The 14760-nt window shown below is 41.9% G+C and overlaps 1 protein-coding gene across 1 annotated transcript in view; it reads left to right on the forward strand.

The window, feature by feature from the left end:
* Positions 1 to 749: 749 nt before the first annotated feature.
* Positions 750 to 14760, forward strand: part of MCF2 (MCF.2 cell line derived transforming sequence) — a 95280-nt gene continuing 81269 nt past the window's right edge. Inside the window, exon 1 of the mRNA XM_063083487.1 lies at positions 750 to 852. Within this exon, the coding sequence (XP_062939557.1) occupies positions 774 to 852 (79 nt within the window). The 5' untranslated portion in view covers positions 750 to 773. The remainder of the gene's footprint in view (positions 853 to 14760) is intronic.

Genomic DNA, 14760 nt, shown 5'->3' on the forward strand with positions numbered 1-14760 from the left:
AGCCCCGACAGGGCCACCTGCATGTGCCCGTACCGTACGACTCCCCCACTCCCACCCCCCACCAAGCGCTGCGAATCTTTGCCTCGGCCGGTACCGGCCAGGATGCTAAGGAGCCGCCAAGACTTGCACGAGTTGCTTTGGGAGTGCGAGGCTGGGCCGCCTCCTCCCACCGCGCGTGCCTCGCTAGCCCGGCCTTCCCTCCCCTGACAATGGGCATCTCCGCAGGGGTCCTCCTTTTTGCCTCCTGGCGTCCCTCCTCCACATCCCTCGCGTCCCCTCATGCTCCGGGAAGCTGAGCGGGGCGTGGGTGCGCACCCGGGAGGAGCTGCCCTGGCGGCGGCTGTGGCCAGAAGCGCTCCGCCGGAGCCCCAAACTCCGAGCAAGTTCCCGGGCGCCGGCGCGCCGCGCTCCCAGGCTTCTGGCGCCTCTGCCCCAACTAGGGGGCTCGGGCGAGCCGGCGGCAGCGCGGCCGGGTGGAGCGGAGTCGGGGCCGGCACCTCTCTCGCAGTGCCCCGGGCGCACGGGCCAGAGCTCGGCAGCGGCGGGCTGGGGTGGCGGCCCCGGTCCGGGACACCCGCGTGAGGATGGCGGCTGCTGGCTCCCGGCACCACCTGGGCTCGCTCAGGCCGGCGGCCAGGCACTTGCCCAAAGCCGCCTCCTCGGCGCCATGGACCCCTGTGATGCTCGGCAGGACCCCGGACCCGCCCCTAAAGCCGGACGGCTACACTTTGGTGCCGATCGCCCAGGCGATCCCAGTGCAGGTGGATACGGCCATGGGTCTGCGACGCGTGAGGACTGCCGAGAAGTACGGGGAGAGCTACCTCTGCCTACTGCAGCAGGTCTTCGTCGCAGGTGAGTGCCCTCCTCGCGGGCTCCCTGCCCCCCAGCCTGGAGCTCGCTCGGCCATCCCTTGCCGTTGCCCGGCCGGGGGCCGCGTTGCGGGCGTGCAGCTCTGTTCCCGGACCGTGAGGAAGCCCGGGAGGCGGCGTGAGAGTGTGTCCCCCGTGGCCGGCCCAGGTCCCCTAGCCACTTCCCATTCGCCTCGGGGCGTCTCGGGGCAGCTGGCGAGAGACTGCATCGTCCACCTTTGCATCCCGCACCCCAGAACCCAGCCTCCCAGAGGGCGAACTTTCCTTGTACTAGTCCCTGAAACTGGAAAAGCGAGTTGTTGTTGTTGTGTTTTTGAATAACACGTGTGGGGGGAAACCAAGTCAAAAAGGCGCTCGGATTCTGAGGCCGGTGGCTCCGCAGTTGGAAGAGAAGTTGCAGGGAAACAGCTGCTGCCACCCATTTGGGCTTTTCACCCAAACGAGTGCATCTTTCCAGCTTGGTCCATGAGCTTCCTGCCTCTCGGGGTCCTCACGACAAAGGCAGAAGCTCTTGTTTGCCTAGGAGGGCAAACAAAAACAAAGCCCACAAACTCACAAAACCTTTACCGCCGCCGCCGCGGTTCGGTCAGGGGTGTGAGTAGTGTAACGTGGACTCGGTCACTCGCCAGTCACGATGCACACGTTTACCAAGCCGGAGTTGCCCAGCGTGGGGGTTGGCGCCGCAGGGAAGGTGCAGCAGGCTCCCGGGCTCCGAGGAGATGAGTCCCTATTGGACCGTTCTGAATGGGGCGCGGGAGTAGCCCGAGAGGAGACCTTAAGTGCAGCCAGGGCTTTTCAGACGAGTCTGCAAGGTGCTGCAATTGATCGGCATGTTTTCCTATGCTCCTGGGGTTCTTTTGGCTTACCAGATGCAATGGGAGTTTTGGTATCCAAAAAATAGACCTGGTGGCAATTTGCCACAAATCAGGTAGCCACAACACATGTTGCAAACATCCCTGCTGATTCAGGACTCCCCAGGAATCTGAAGGAGGCCGTGCATTCAGGGCTGTGGTCTATGCATCTTCATAACACAGAACATTGTGGTCTTGCCTGTTTTGTTTTGAGGTGGTCAATATTATTTTCTAAACGTAATACATGACTAAGGGGAGTGTGATGGGGCCCAAACTCTTACAGGTTTCAAGAGCAATTTAAATGTTTTTTGGAGGCTGCAAAAGAATGTTGCTGAGCATGCAAACTCAATGAGTGTGAGTAACTTCCCTCTGAGTAGCCCAAACCGTGGAAATAATACATATACATAATGTCTGATAAGTTAGTTTTTATCTTTTGAAAAATTGTATTTACTAACCACAAATTGAACAATGCATATTTTAAAAATTCAGATGGTACAGTGTAAGATCAAATTTTTTTTTCTATCCCATCCTGCTCCACCCCCATCATCCTTTTGCCCAGTGTTAGCACCTTTTGAAGTATGTTTCTGAATCGTTATTTCTTTGTTTTGATGTATTTAGAGACACATGTAACCTGTTTCCTAAAAAAATGTAAATAAGATGGAATCATTCTATATGTATTATTTCATAGCTTGCTTTCTTTTTACAATTAAAATTAATTTTATCCTCAAAAAAAAAAATCTTGCTGCAACTTTCTGTGTAGTTCAGGGGAAAGTACTTTGTGTCTTCTCATTTACCTCCTGCATCTTCCTGAGAGCTAAAAAAAATCGCCACAGGGGAATTGTGTGCTTAATCACAAAAGTCAAGTTAGCTATTCTAAGTCGACATTTCTACTGCCAGTGCTTTCTTTTATTTCTAGAGTTGTGTGATGTTTCATCTTCCTGTACCTCTGATGGCCTCTGCATGTTGGCAGGTCCCCATCACTATGGCATTACAACGTATCACAGCACCTAAATGACACTGGTTGCTGTGCTTTGATTTTACATGGGCTTGCAGTACTTTTTTGCCTTTCAGCATTTTCAGCAGCGACCTCTACCTCCATATGGACCAACAGGGTGCTGTGGAAGGAGTTGTATCCATGCGGCTAGAGCACATACCATAGTACAATAATTTTATATGTGAAAGGAATTTCATATACTTTAAAATAGTCATATATTTTAAAATATGTTTACAAAGTTTTTCATTATGATAAGGAACTTTCTGAAAGACTACTTCAATAATGGCCATTTAGAGACCGCTCACTACCAGGAACTATACTACAGTGTAATAAGCTGATTACACGTGCATGTGCAGTATCCATCCTGGGGCAGCCAGAAGAGGTAACTATTGACTTCACTTAGGGAGTTGGGGGATGACTTGAATCTTGAGGGATGCATAAAAATTTCCAGGTGGACAGTGGGTGGGAATGGCATGTGGTAGGGACAGTTGGGGAGAGGGTATTCTGGGTAAAGGAAATAAGATGTGTAAAGACAAGCAGAAAGGGGAGAGCATAGGAGGTTTGGGGAATTGTCGATGCTTTTTTAAATAATTGAGCTGTAAAGTATGGAAGGTAAAGGAGAGAGATAAATTTGGAGAGGCAGGCAGGGGCCACAACTGGCATAGCCTTGTAAGGCGTGTTAAAGGGTTTTACTTCATTTCCAGGGCAATGAGGAGCCATTGGAGCATTGTAAGCAGGGGAATAGGGCAAGACTGCTGCATATGGTCGTTCAGGTTGTGCACGGCAAACCCCTTTGGGGCTCCATTCACACAGACTACACCATGAAAGATTCCCTTGCTGGGGTTGCGCAGTGCACGATATGCACAGTGGTCAACAGTGCCTGTGCATGGTGGGACTTTTTGCTTTTACAAAGATCACTCAGGCAGTTGTGTGCAGGATGCAGTGTGCGGAGGATGCGGTGGAGAGGAAGGAGACCGGAGGTGGGGTGCCTAGTTAGAAAGCAGTTGAGGTAAACTAGGTATGAGTGGATGAGGGGGGATGGAGAGAAGGGGAGAAGCCTGAGAGAATGCAAAGGTGGAATGATTTGACTTGGTGACTAGTTGTGGTGTTTGAGGGACAGGGAGGAGATGAGGTTAATTCCAGGTTTCTGGTTAGGGTGACTTGGAGGGTAGAGATACCATTAAGACATGGAATGGAAGAGGAAGGGCAAGTTTGGGGTTCAATGTTGGGTATGTGGTTTCTGTGGAATGTTCGGGTAGAGCTGACCAACAGGTCTGAAGCTGGGAAGAAGGGGATCTTATTTCTTACTCTCATGTTAAGCAACCGACACTGAAGTTCTTTCCTTAAAGCCACTTATCTATGGGCTATCTTGATAATCAGCAAATTTAGCACAGAAGTAGCCAAACATTTATTATAAACTTACCTTTTGAACTTGCCCTTAAAGTTTTTTTTCCCTTCACACGTTTCTTTACCTGATGATGAAAAAAATAAAAATAAAAGGAAAAAGAAAGAAATATTTTGCCTTCCTCACAGGAGAAAAGAACGTAAACTATATTGATCTAAAGTAACCTTAGACAACTCAGATAAGTAGTTGTGAAAAAACTGTTCATTGCAAATTTTATCTCATCAGATTTTAGCTCAAGTCGATGTGTAAATCACAACAGAATTTAATTATTCAATGTACATCCAGTATGGTGTAAAAATGTATTCCAGTGATGGTCAGTTATCGTGTCACACTATACTGTGAGTGCTCCACATAACTGATTTTTTGGGGTAATTGAGGTTCACCATTTTTAGTGCCTGATTTTCTTCCCCGTGAAAAATCTCTGTTGTGCATAAAAAGATATTTTCAAAAAGATTATTTACCTTCTTGACCCCCGAACCTGGAAATAACTGCATTCTTTCTTGACGACTCAAGATTGTCCTTATGATAGCATTAGTTATTTTAATGTTCTGTATACATTGCTGCCTCAGGGGCTCCTAAACTGTGCAGGGCTGTTTGTCCCTACACTAAATGGGCATGGATTGCTCTGCCTTGTAATTTGTAATGCCCGTTTTTTCTAATCTTTCCTTATATCCCCTCTCTGTTGGCTGTCATTTCTTGCTGCTGTTAATTTAAGTGTTTCTACCAACCAGCTGTTTTTGCCTAACCCTCCACACCCTTCTATTGCTCCTTCTGATGTGTTATGAGTTAGGGATTGAAATAGCCAAACTTGTTAATACTGTCTGAAAAATACGAGTAGGTAGATTATAAGTAGGGCTGTGTGTGGGGAGGGGTCTAAGTCTACTGATGTATATGAACTTCAGTACATGGATTCTGTGATATCTATTCCGATTGCACAAAGCTTTTTATTTTCTTTCTTTCTAAAAGTTTTCAGCTATGTTCTGGAGGGTTGATGTTGTTAAATACATTATCAGTAAAATCTGTGTTCTCCTGTTCACCGCCGTAGTGCAGTCTGCAAAATTGTAGTGTTTTAATTCCTTGTAAAACAAACCAACAAGTGTGTTCCATATCTCTCCATAGACGCAGATGCATTTTATCCATTGCATTTCTTAGGCATGCCTGTAGGTGCTCGGCGCTAGGAAACACTTCATTCTTAGAAGTTGCCCCCAAGGGTTGAAAGCAAGTGCCCCTGATCCTGCTCTGCATCTTCTCAAGCAAGCACCCCCCTGAAGGCTCAGTCAACAACCTGCACCTCACCTGCCCCAGGGCAGAAGCAGAGGCCCACCCCATAAGGAGAGCTGGAGCTGCCTTCTGTCTGAGTGCTGACACAGGGCCAGCGCCCTTTTCTAGTGCTGCTGGGTCTTGTTCCAGAGACAGTTAGCTTCTGGCAAGAGGCTGGTGTCACAGCACTTCCTCCTAATTATTTTTCACCCAAACCTGGTTGTATGTGTATGGCAAATGTAACAGTCTGACTGACTTCTTGTTACTTTCAGCACTGGGAAGGTGACATTGGGCAAAGATGAGAGGTAGGTGAGGAAGTGAGCCATCAGGGGTATCTGGGGGATAGTGTTTCAGGCAGAGGGGGCAGTTGGTGGAAAGGTCCTGCAATAAGAGAGTGCTGACAAGTTTAAGGAACAGGAAAGGGGATCAGTGTGCCTGAAACAGAAGAGTGAGTGCATTTGTGTGTGTGTGTGTGTGTGTGTGTGTGTGTGTGTGTGTGTGTGTGATGTCCGTGTTGTGTGTGTGTGTGTGACAGAGAGAGAGATAGAGGGGGAGGGGGTGAGAGAGAGAGAAAGAGAGGGAGACCAATTAGGAGGCTATCAGTATTAAGATTGATGACAGCAGCTTGAACCAGAGAGGTAATTGTGGAGGTGGTGAACAGCGATAAGATTCTGGATATGTTTTGAAGACAGAGCCAGAAGGATTTGCTAATGGTTTGGACATGGGATATAAGAGAAAGAGGAGTCAAGGATGAGAAGATTTTTGGTCTGAGCAAGTGGACGGCAGGAATTTTCATCAGTGGAGAGGGGGGTGCTTGTAGGAAGAGCAGGTTTGGGGGAAAATCACGAGGATTAGAAGTTTGGTTTGGGAGCTGTCAACGTGGAGATGCCTATCAGATATCCATGTGCAGATGTCAAGTGGGCAGTTCAGTATAGGTAGGAGTCTGGCATTCAAGGAAGAGATCAGGGCTGGAGATATAATTTGGGAGTCATTAGCCTTAGAGCTGGTGTTTAAAGCCTGGATTAGTGAGTATAGATAGAGAAGAAATCAGAAGAAAGTTGTGTCCCACCCATGGAGACTTGTGGTTGACTTGTGGCTTTTCCCCAAAGCAACATTTATTTGGGGAGGAAGGAAAGCACAAGGTAGAAGCAGTGTTCCGAACGACAAATCGTTTCTGTGGTTTGTTGTTCAAATGTTTGTGCTGTCAGATTTGTTGACAGGTCACTTTGACTCATGCTCCTTTATTCACAGTCTGGGACCAACATAATCTATGCCTGGGAATGAAGATGAGGACTATGTTTAAAGCTCTCCAAAGAAGGAAACTCTGTAATTGAAATGTTAAACTGATCCTTTTTTATGGATACAAGAAATCTATAGCTTAGTCATTTATGGTTAAATTCATGCTGCAGACATAGCCCTTATCTTATTCTTTCCTCAGTAGAAATATTCATCAGCCACTATTGCTTTTCGATTGAGAAGACCTCTATTTAATTACCTCTGTCATTTTCAATACATGATATAATTTTATAAAAGTAATACCATTTTAATGGAAAACCCAAAGGCTGATGGCAGTTTGAAAAGAAGGGCTATTTTACACTCACAGTAAAATTTAGGGGCTTGTAAAATAGTTGAATTTTAGCCTTCCAAGGTACCTAGACAGCAAATATAGGAAAATTTTAATATAGTGATATTTACTCTTAAAGGCAGATTATCTTCTCCCTGACTTTCTTTCAAATATTTATTAATGATGTTGTAACCTCTGCCATGAAGAAGTTAACTGTTTATGTTAACCTGGCAGATTTGGGGAAAGACTTTTTAGCAGCAATTGAAATATACATATGTGCATTTTGTCTCCGCAAAATTATGAGCCAAGAACCCAGTGGAGGTATGTCTGCTCTGTTTTCGGCTCTTTTTTTTCCTCATCAATCTGAAAAGGGAACAAGCACCATTCCTAGAAAGGGGGAGCAAAAAAGAATTTTGTTAGCAAGAGGGCAAGTGGAAGAAACAGAATCCCATTCTAGTTATACCTGAGCCTATTTTTTTAAACAGCTTTTATTGAGATATAATTCACATACCATGTAATTAACCCATTTGAAGTAGTTTTTAGTATAATCACACATTTGTGCAATCCTTACCACAATCTAGATTTAGAATATTCCCATCACCCCAAAAAGAAGCCCCATACCCAGTAGCAGTTACCCCCTATTTTCTTGTAACAGCCTTTCTCTCCAGCCTCTGCAAGCCACTCATATATTATCTGTATCTTTAGATGTATCTCTTCCGGACATTTTAATCCAAATGGAATCATACAATATGTGATCTCTTTTGACTGGCTTCTTTCACTAAGCATAATGTTTTCAAGCTTCATTCATGTTGTAGCAAGTGTCATTACATCATTCTCTTATATGGCTGAATATTATTGCTTTGTAGATATACCACATTTTAATTATCTATTTGTTAGTTGATGGACATTTGAGTGGTTTCCACCTTTTGGCTATTTGTGAATAATATTGCTGTGAACACTCTTATACAAGTTTTTGAATGGAAGTGTTTTCATTTCTCTTTGGTGTATATCTAGGAAGATATTGCTGGGTCATGGAGTAACTGTATGTTTAATCTTTGAGGAACTTCAAAGCGGCTGCCCCATTTTACATTCTCACCATTGACGTATGAGGGTTCCAGTTTATCCACATCTTTGCCAGTACTTCTGAAGCTTTGTCTTTTTGATTTCAGCCATCCTAGTGGGTGTGAACTGGTTTCTCGTTGTGGTTTTGATTTGCATTTTCCGAATGACTAGTGACGTTGAGTACCTTTTCATGTGCTTATTGGGCATTTGTATATCTTCTTTGAATAAGTGTCTATGCAGATTTTTTGCCCACTTTAAAATTGGGCTACTCTTGTTTTACTGCTGAGTTGTAAGAGTTCTTTATGTATCCTGGGTTTGAGATCCTTATCAGATATTTGATTTGCAAATATTTTCTCCCAATCTCTGGGTTGTCTTTTTACTCACTTGATGGTTTCCTTGGAAGCACAAACATTTTTAATTTTGATGAAGTCAAATTTATCTTTTTTTTTTTTTTTTTTTTTTTTTGTTACCTGTGCTTTTGGTGTCAAGTATAAGAAAACATTGCCTAATTCAAGGTCACAAAGAATTACAACTATGTGTTTATCGAAGAATGTTATAGTTTTATCTATTACATTTAGGTCTTTGATCCACTTTGAGTTAATTTTTGTGTATGGTGTGAGATAGGGGTCCAAATTCATTCTTTTGTATGTGCACATCTGGGTGTCCCAGCACCATTTGTTGAAAAGAATATTCATTCACCATTGAAATGTCTTGGAACCCTGAATGAAAATCAATTGACTCTGCATATAAGGATTCATTTCTGGACTCTCAATTCTATTCCTCTATCTATCTGTAAGCCTATCATTATACCTGTCTTGATTATTGTAGTTTTGTACTACATTTTGAAATCAGAAAGCATGAATTTTCCAAATTCGTTATTTTTTTTTCAGGATTACTTTGGCTATTCCAGGTCTCTTGCATATCCATATGAATTTTAGGATTAGCTTGTCAATTTCTGTGTAAAAAAGCCAGATGGGATTTTGCTAAGGATTGCATTGAATCTGTAGATCAATTTTGAAAGCCTTTGAACCTCATTTTTATAGTTGTACAAACTGAGGTTTCTCCAACTATGGGGTACTCTCTTTTAAGGTATTTTGCAATTATTTACTATAATGAATATTAGCATTCTGCCCATCAGTTCTCCTATTGGATGGCTATTAATCTTTAGTTGCTATAATTTAGAAGGATTACAATATATTAATTTATTTCTAGTATGAGAATTATTCTAGAGACCCTGCTAAAGACTTAGGAGGCAAGAAAGTAAGTATCAACCAGAGTTCTCCAAAGGGAAAACAACAACATAAATGAAAACAAAAGCAACAACAAAATATCATCACGAACTCTATTGTGTTTGTGATTCAGCATTTGGCAGGCAAGTCTGTGTAGGACTGGGGTGGAGTAACAGAGAAAATGAGAGGCATGTGTTTTCTTCACTCTTTTAAAATTTTAATTTTAATTTTAATTTTATCATTACGCAATGTAAACATTTTTCGTAGCCCTTTACCAATATCTCACTAACCTCCCCCACCTCCTTCCCACCTCCGGACGTCTCAGTTCCGTTCTCTCCATTTGAAAGCTCAAGAAACTGTTGCGATTGTTGTATCTTTCTTCTTTCCTTTATTTTTTTATGTTTTTTTTTCCAGTTCCCACTTATGAGTGAGGACATGTGATATTTCTCTTTCTGTACCTGCTTATTTCACTTAACATAATTTTTTCTAAGTTCATTTCCATGTTGCTGTGAATGGCAGAATTTCATTCCTTTTTATGGCAGAGTAGTGTTCCATTCAGTATATACACCACATTTTCCTTATCCACTGTCTGTCAATGGACTTTAGGTTGGTTCCAACTCTTAGCTATTGTAAACAGAGCTGTGATAAACATGGAAGTGCAGGTATCCCTTCGACATGATGAGTTCCATTCCTTTGGCTAGATACCCATTAGCAGAATTGCTGGATCATACAGCAGTTCTATCTGTAGATGTGTGAGGAACCTCCATACTGGTTTCCATGATGGCTGTGCTAACTTACAGTCCCACCAACAGTGTAGGAGCATTCCCTTCTGTCCACATCTTTGCTAGCATGTATTATTCTCCATCATTTTTATTATAGCCAGTCTGACTGGGGTGAGATGATATCTCAATGTGGTTCTGATTTGCATTTCCCTGATGCTTAGTGATGTTGAGAATTTTTTCACGTTGGCCATTTGTATATCTTCCTTTGAGAAGTGTTTATTCAGCTCCTTTGTCCATGTTTAAGCAGGTTACTTATTATTTTACTGTTAAGTTGTTTGAGTTCCTTGTATATTCTGGATATTAATCCCTTGTCGGGTGCATAGTTTACAAATATTTTCTCCCATTCTATAGGTTGCCTTTTTGTTCTGTTAACTGTTTCTTTGCTGTGAAGAAGCTTTTTAGTTGGATATAATCCCATTTGTTTATTTTTTTCTTGTGTTGCTTGTGCTTTTGGGGTCTTATTCGCAAAGTCTTTGTCCAGTCCTGCTTCCTGAAGTGTTTCCCCTGCGTTTTCTTTTAGTAGTTTTATAGTTTGGGGTGAGAGGCATGTGTTTGGATACCACACTTTTCAGGCATCTGGGAAGGCCTCTCCAGGCTGGATAAGACCATTTGTCAATCAAGTGTGTAATCCTCCTCCCTGTGGAAGGAGGTGTCTTTTAGGAAAATAGATTGTCGTGGCTGGACGGGTGGGCTTGGATCAGCTCTGCAGTGGATTTGCTGATGCTTAAGGCGGGAAAAACATTTACTTATCTCTATTTTTACATATAGCAAATCACCAGATATGTAGTTCATCTTTATGGAATGATTGAGTCCCGTTCAAAATTTACCTGCATATTTTGGGTTTCTGAGTAATTTATTTATTTGGCTGTGACTGTCAGGCAGTTTTCTGAGACAATGGCAGCTTCTCCTGCTGTACCAGGAAAACCTGCTGTCTCTACTGGGTGGTTTTCAATCTGAAAGGGGGCTGAAGAAAAAGATTTCCGCAGACATGCTCCTAATGAAACAACTACAAGACATGTAGTCACGGGGTGACAACCTGGGACACCAGGTTCACGGGTGGAGTCTTCTCTCTCTCTCACTTCCCACGAGCTGCACCACATTTTCTTTCGTGCATTGTTTTGCCCTCTCCCTTGCATCCCTCTGTCTTTTCTCCTTCTTCCTCTTCTTTATTTCTCCTTTCTGATTCCCTTCTTTGCTGAGTGCTTTAGGTACTTTTTCCTGTTCTTGTTTTTTGTTTTGGTATGGAAGTATCCTTCATTCCCCCATTTTCTTATGTGTATAATTAAATTATTTATATGTGATCTTTGTAAAACACCTAAACCGTACAAAAGTCCATAGACTAATAAGTGAGAGTCATCAGTGTGCCTAGCCCAGCCCTGCTCCCTGGAGTAAGCACAGCTAACAGTTCGTGTGTGGGGACACAGGCTTTCTAGAAGTATAGATGCAATTCAATTCAGTGCAACAAACATTTATTGATCACCTCCTGTGTGCTAGACACTATTGCGATATTTCAGTGAACAAAAGAAATCTCTGCCTTCAGGAAGCTTATTTCTAACTGGTGAGAATGACAATAAGGAATCCACATATATCTAGATATTTTACCAAACTGGGATCATACCCCATATATTGATTCAAGACTTGCATTTGAATGTGTGTATTTAAAAATTACTTTATTATGGAAGTTTTGATACACATAAACGAATACAGGAAATATAAGATATATAATATAAAATCACTTTGTTATTTTAAAATTTTCCTAGGGCTGGCTGGTTAGCTCAGTCATGTAGAGTATGGTGCTGATTACACCAAGATCCGGGGTTCAATCCCTGTACCAGCCAGCCACCAAAAAATAATTTTTTTTTTTCCTTTTCTAGAGCGAAGAGGCTACTGCATCTTTTTAGCCCAGAGAAAGTATTTGTCCAGTTTTGTCTTATGGGCTTATACTTTAAATAAACCCGTGGAGAAGCTGGTGTATTTGAGAATAATACATTCTGTACACAGTTGTCCCATATTGCTTATGTCTGAACAAGCAGATGAAATTTGAAAGCTCCTTTCTGTCTCTCTTTGCTGTTGGCTGGACCAACTTCCTATCAGACCACTTCCGTCCACTCAGAAAATCAGTTAAAATTAAAATGAGATTCTAACAAATGTTATTTAATAAATGGGTCAGTGTTTGTCTGAAATATATTTACAGATGTAAAGAACCAATGGCTTTAAAAAATAATGCCGGTGTTACCATTATTTCATTTCTTGATATTCAAATGATCTTATACTTAATCAGTAAGAAGTTAAAGTTTGGACTTCAAAAAATCTCAGTATCACTTCCCAGCTCCCCAAACAATTCTACCCAAACAACAAGAAAATTATGTAATTGTTTTCACTGGAAGTCAAGTTGTAAAATCAAGTTTTATATATATACTTTACATATAATATATATAATATAGATATTTGATATATATATATTTATGATATACTGACTTAGTAGCCATTTCGGTTATCACACCTATTGTAGCAGTATGGCAGTACTTGTGTTCAAGTGACCTTGCCTTATTTTACTTAATAATGGCCCCAAAGCACAAGAGTAGTGATGCTGGCATATTGCTATAATTGTCCTATTTTATTATTAGTTATTGTTGTTAATCTCTTACTGTGCCTAATTTATAAATTAAATTTTATCATGGGTATGTATGTACAGGAAAAAACGTAGTATGTTTAGGATTCAGGACTATCTGTGGTGTCAGGTATCCACTGGGGGTTGTGGAACATATATATTCCCCATAGATGGGGGGGGGAGTTGCTGCATTTAGTCTTGGATTCTTTGAAGACACTTAGAAGGAATATGCATATTTGGGGACATCTTTGAGTTTGCAGATTGCAAGCCAGATCTTGGGATTAGTCACAGGGCAAAAAGCAGCAGCCTGTTTTTATTTGTCATTTTGCATTTGTCAGTTTACAAAAGAGGGTTAGTTTTGTTTTCTTTGTTAACAGATTTGAAGGACCACTAACAGATGTCATATGTTCTTCTGCATGTATTAATAGCTAAAGTAAGTCATTTTCATTGGATCTGTGGTTGCAGATGCTGTGTATTTCAAAATTAGATTTTCTGAACCCAAGAAGAGAGGACTAGCTGTGGAGTAGGAGATCTGGCATTTAGTTATATGTCTACATCGATATTGTGAGTTCTGACATTAGTGGGTCATCTTGTCTTGTTTTATAGCTTGTGCTTTAAGTAGCTGCTCTCAAAAGCTCTGACTTTATAATAAAAAATTAAAAAGAGGCTAATGTAAATATTTATCTATTGCTAAGATGTTATGTTTAGAATTATTTAGTGGTGGCTGTGGCTGTAGTGGTTGGGGACTATCATTATGTCTTTAAGCTCATGTTTAAACATATCACTTACTCATTTGCATTGTGGGCACTGAATGATGATGATTTGGGTAAATAAAATGATGCCCTTCAAGATGCCTTTTCCCCAAATTTCTATTGTTGAGGAATAATCTGGAACATTTCATTCAAAATTGTTTGAAGAAGAAGTGTTTTTTTTTTAACTGTGCTTTCAGAATTACCCAAGGAAGCTAATTCTCAAAGACAGTTATTTTCTTGAAATGTATAGTTTTGAAGATGATGCCAATACGTTTTAAAAAGCCCTTTTATCTTAGATCTGGCATTAGCAATGATTTTGTCAATTTTTATGGACTGTACATTTTAAAAGACACACGATCTAGTTACAAAAGAGCTTTAGCACTGGATAAGAGTAAGAAGACTCCAGACTGCAGTTTTTACCTTTTCATCTCAGCGTGAGCTTCCTCATACTGCATACTGATTTTACAAGTGGTTTGAAAGATGGAGAGGGAACTTCCAAAACCCCTCATTTTAATTACAACACTTAGTATTTCCATGTCTGTGCACTCTATGCATGCACATATATCGGTGTTTACAGAAGCTGCAGAAACGAATAGCTCCCCTTCATCTGCAGCTCACACAATTTGTCTGATCCATGAAAAGGTGGGGGAGCTCACTATCCTATTGCTTTCCTCCTTGGAAGCGGATCAGACAACCTTGGTATAACATTGAGTCAGGACCTGAAAGTCATGTGCTGGAATTATCCCAGGAGGTATTTGACATAGGTTAGGCCATAAAATCATTTTTTTCCCCATTTCTTATACATGATCTATTTTATCGGTTTAGCACTAGATGTCGTTTCACTGTGTGCTTCTGGCGTCCTTGGCTCAATACTATTGTAACATTTATCACTCTGCGCTCTTACTGCCCTCCTGCCTGTACAGGAAGAACAGGGTGAGATCCGGAATGTGTCTATCTGGTTTTTGTATCCCCAGCACTGCCCAAGGCCTGCCATTGAGATAGGAGCCTAACGAAGGTTTGCTGAAAGAGCAAATACATGAATAGTTAGAGTAGCTGAGAGATACATGGAAAAAACCACCTAAAGTTGTGTTAAAACGTGGATTCCTATTCTGTATTCCTATTCCTTCCTTCCACCCTCTCATTCCTTTCATTTCCCGTCTTTCTCTAGAATTGCACTTCATGCTACCGGGGGTGGAATCATCCCATGGTTCCTTTCTTCAAAGCCCAAGTAAAATGTTGAGCATCTGAGGACAGATCTGTGAATATTCTTCCCCGATCTGAAACCTCTTCATTATCATGTGCTGTGTAAGCGAGTGGTAAAATGCCATTGAATGCGTAGTAGGTACTCAGGCAGCACTTTCAAACGTCTGATTTGATATTA

Source organism: Cynocephalus volans, chromosome X, assembly GCF_027409185.1.
Source record: "Cynocephalus volans isolate mCynVol1 chromosome X, mCynVol1.pri, whole genome shotgun sequence".
In the NCBI taxonomy this organism is placed as follows: Eukaryota; Metazoa; Chordata; class Mammalia; order Dermoptera; family Cynocephalidae; genus Cynocephalus; species Cynocephalus volans.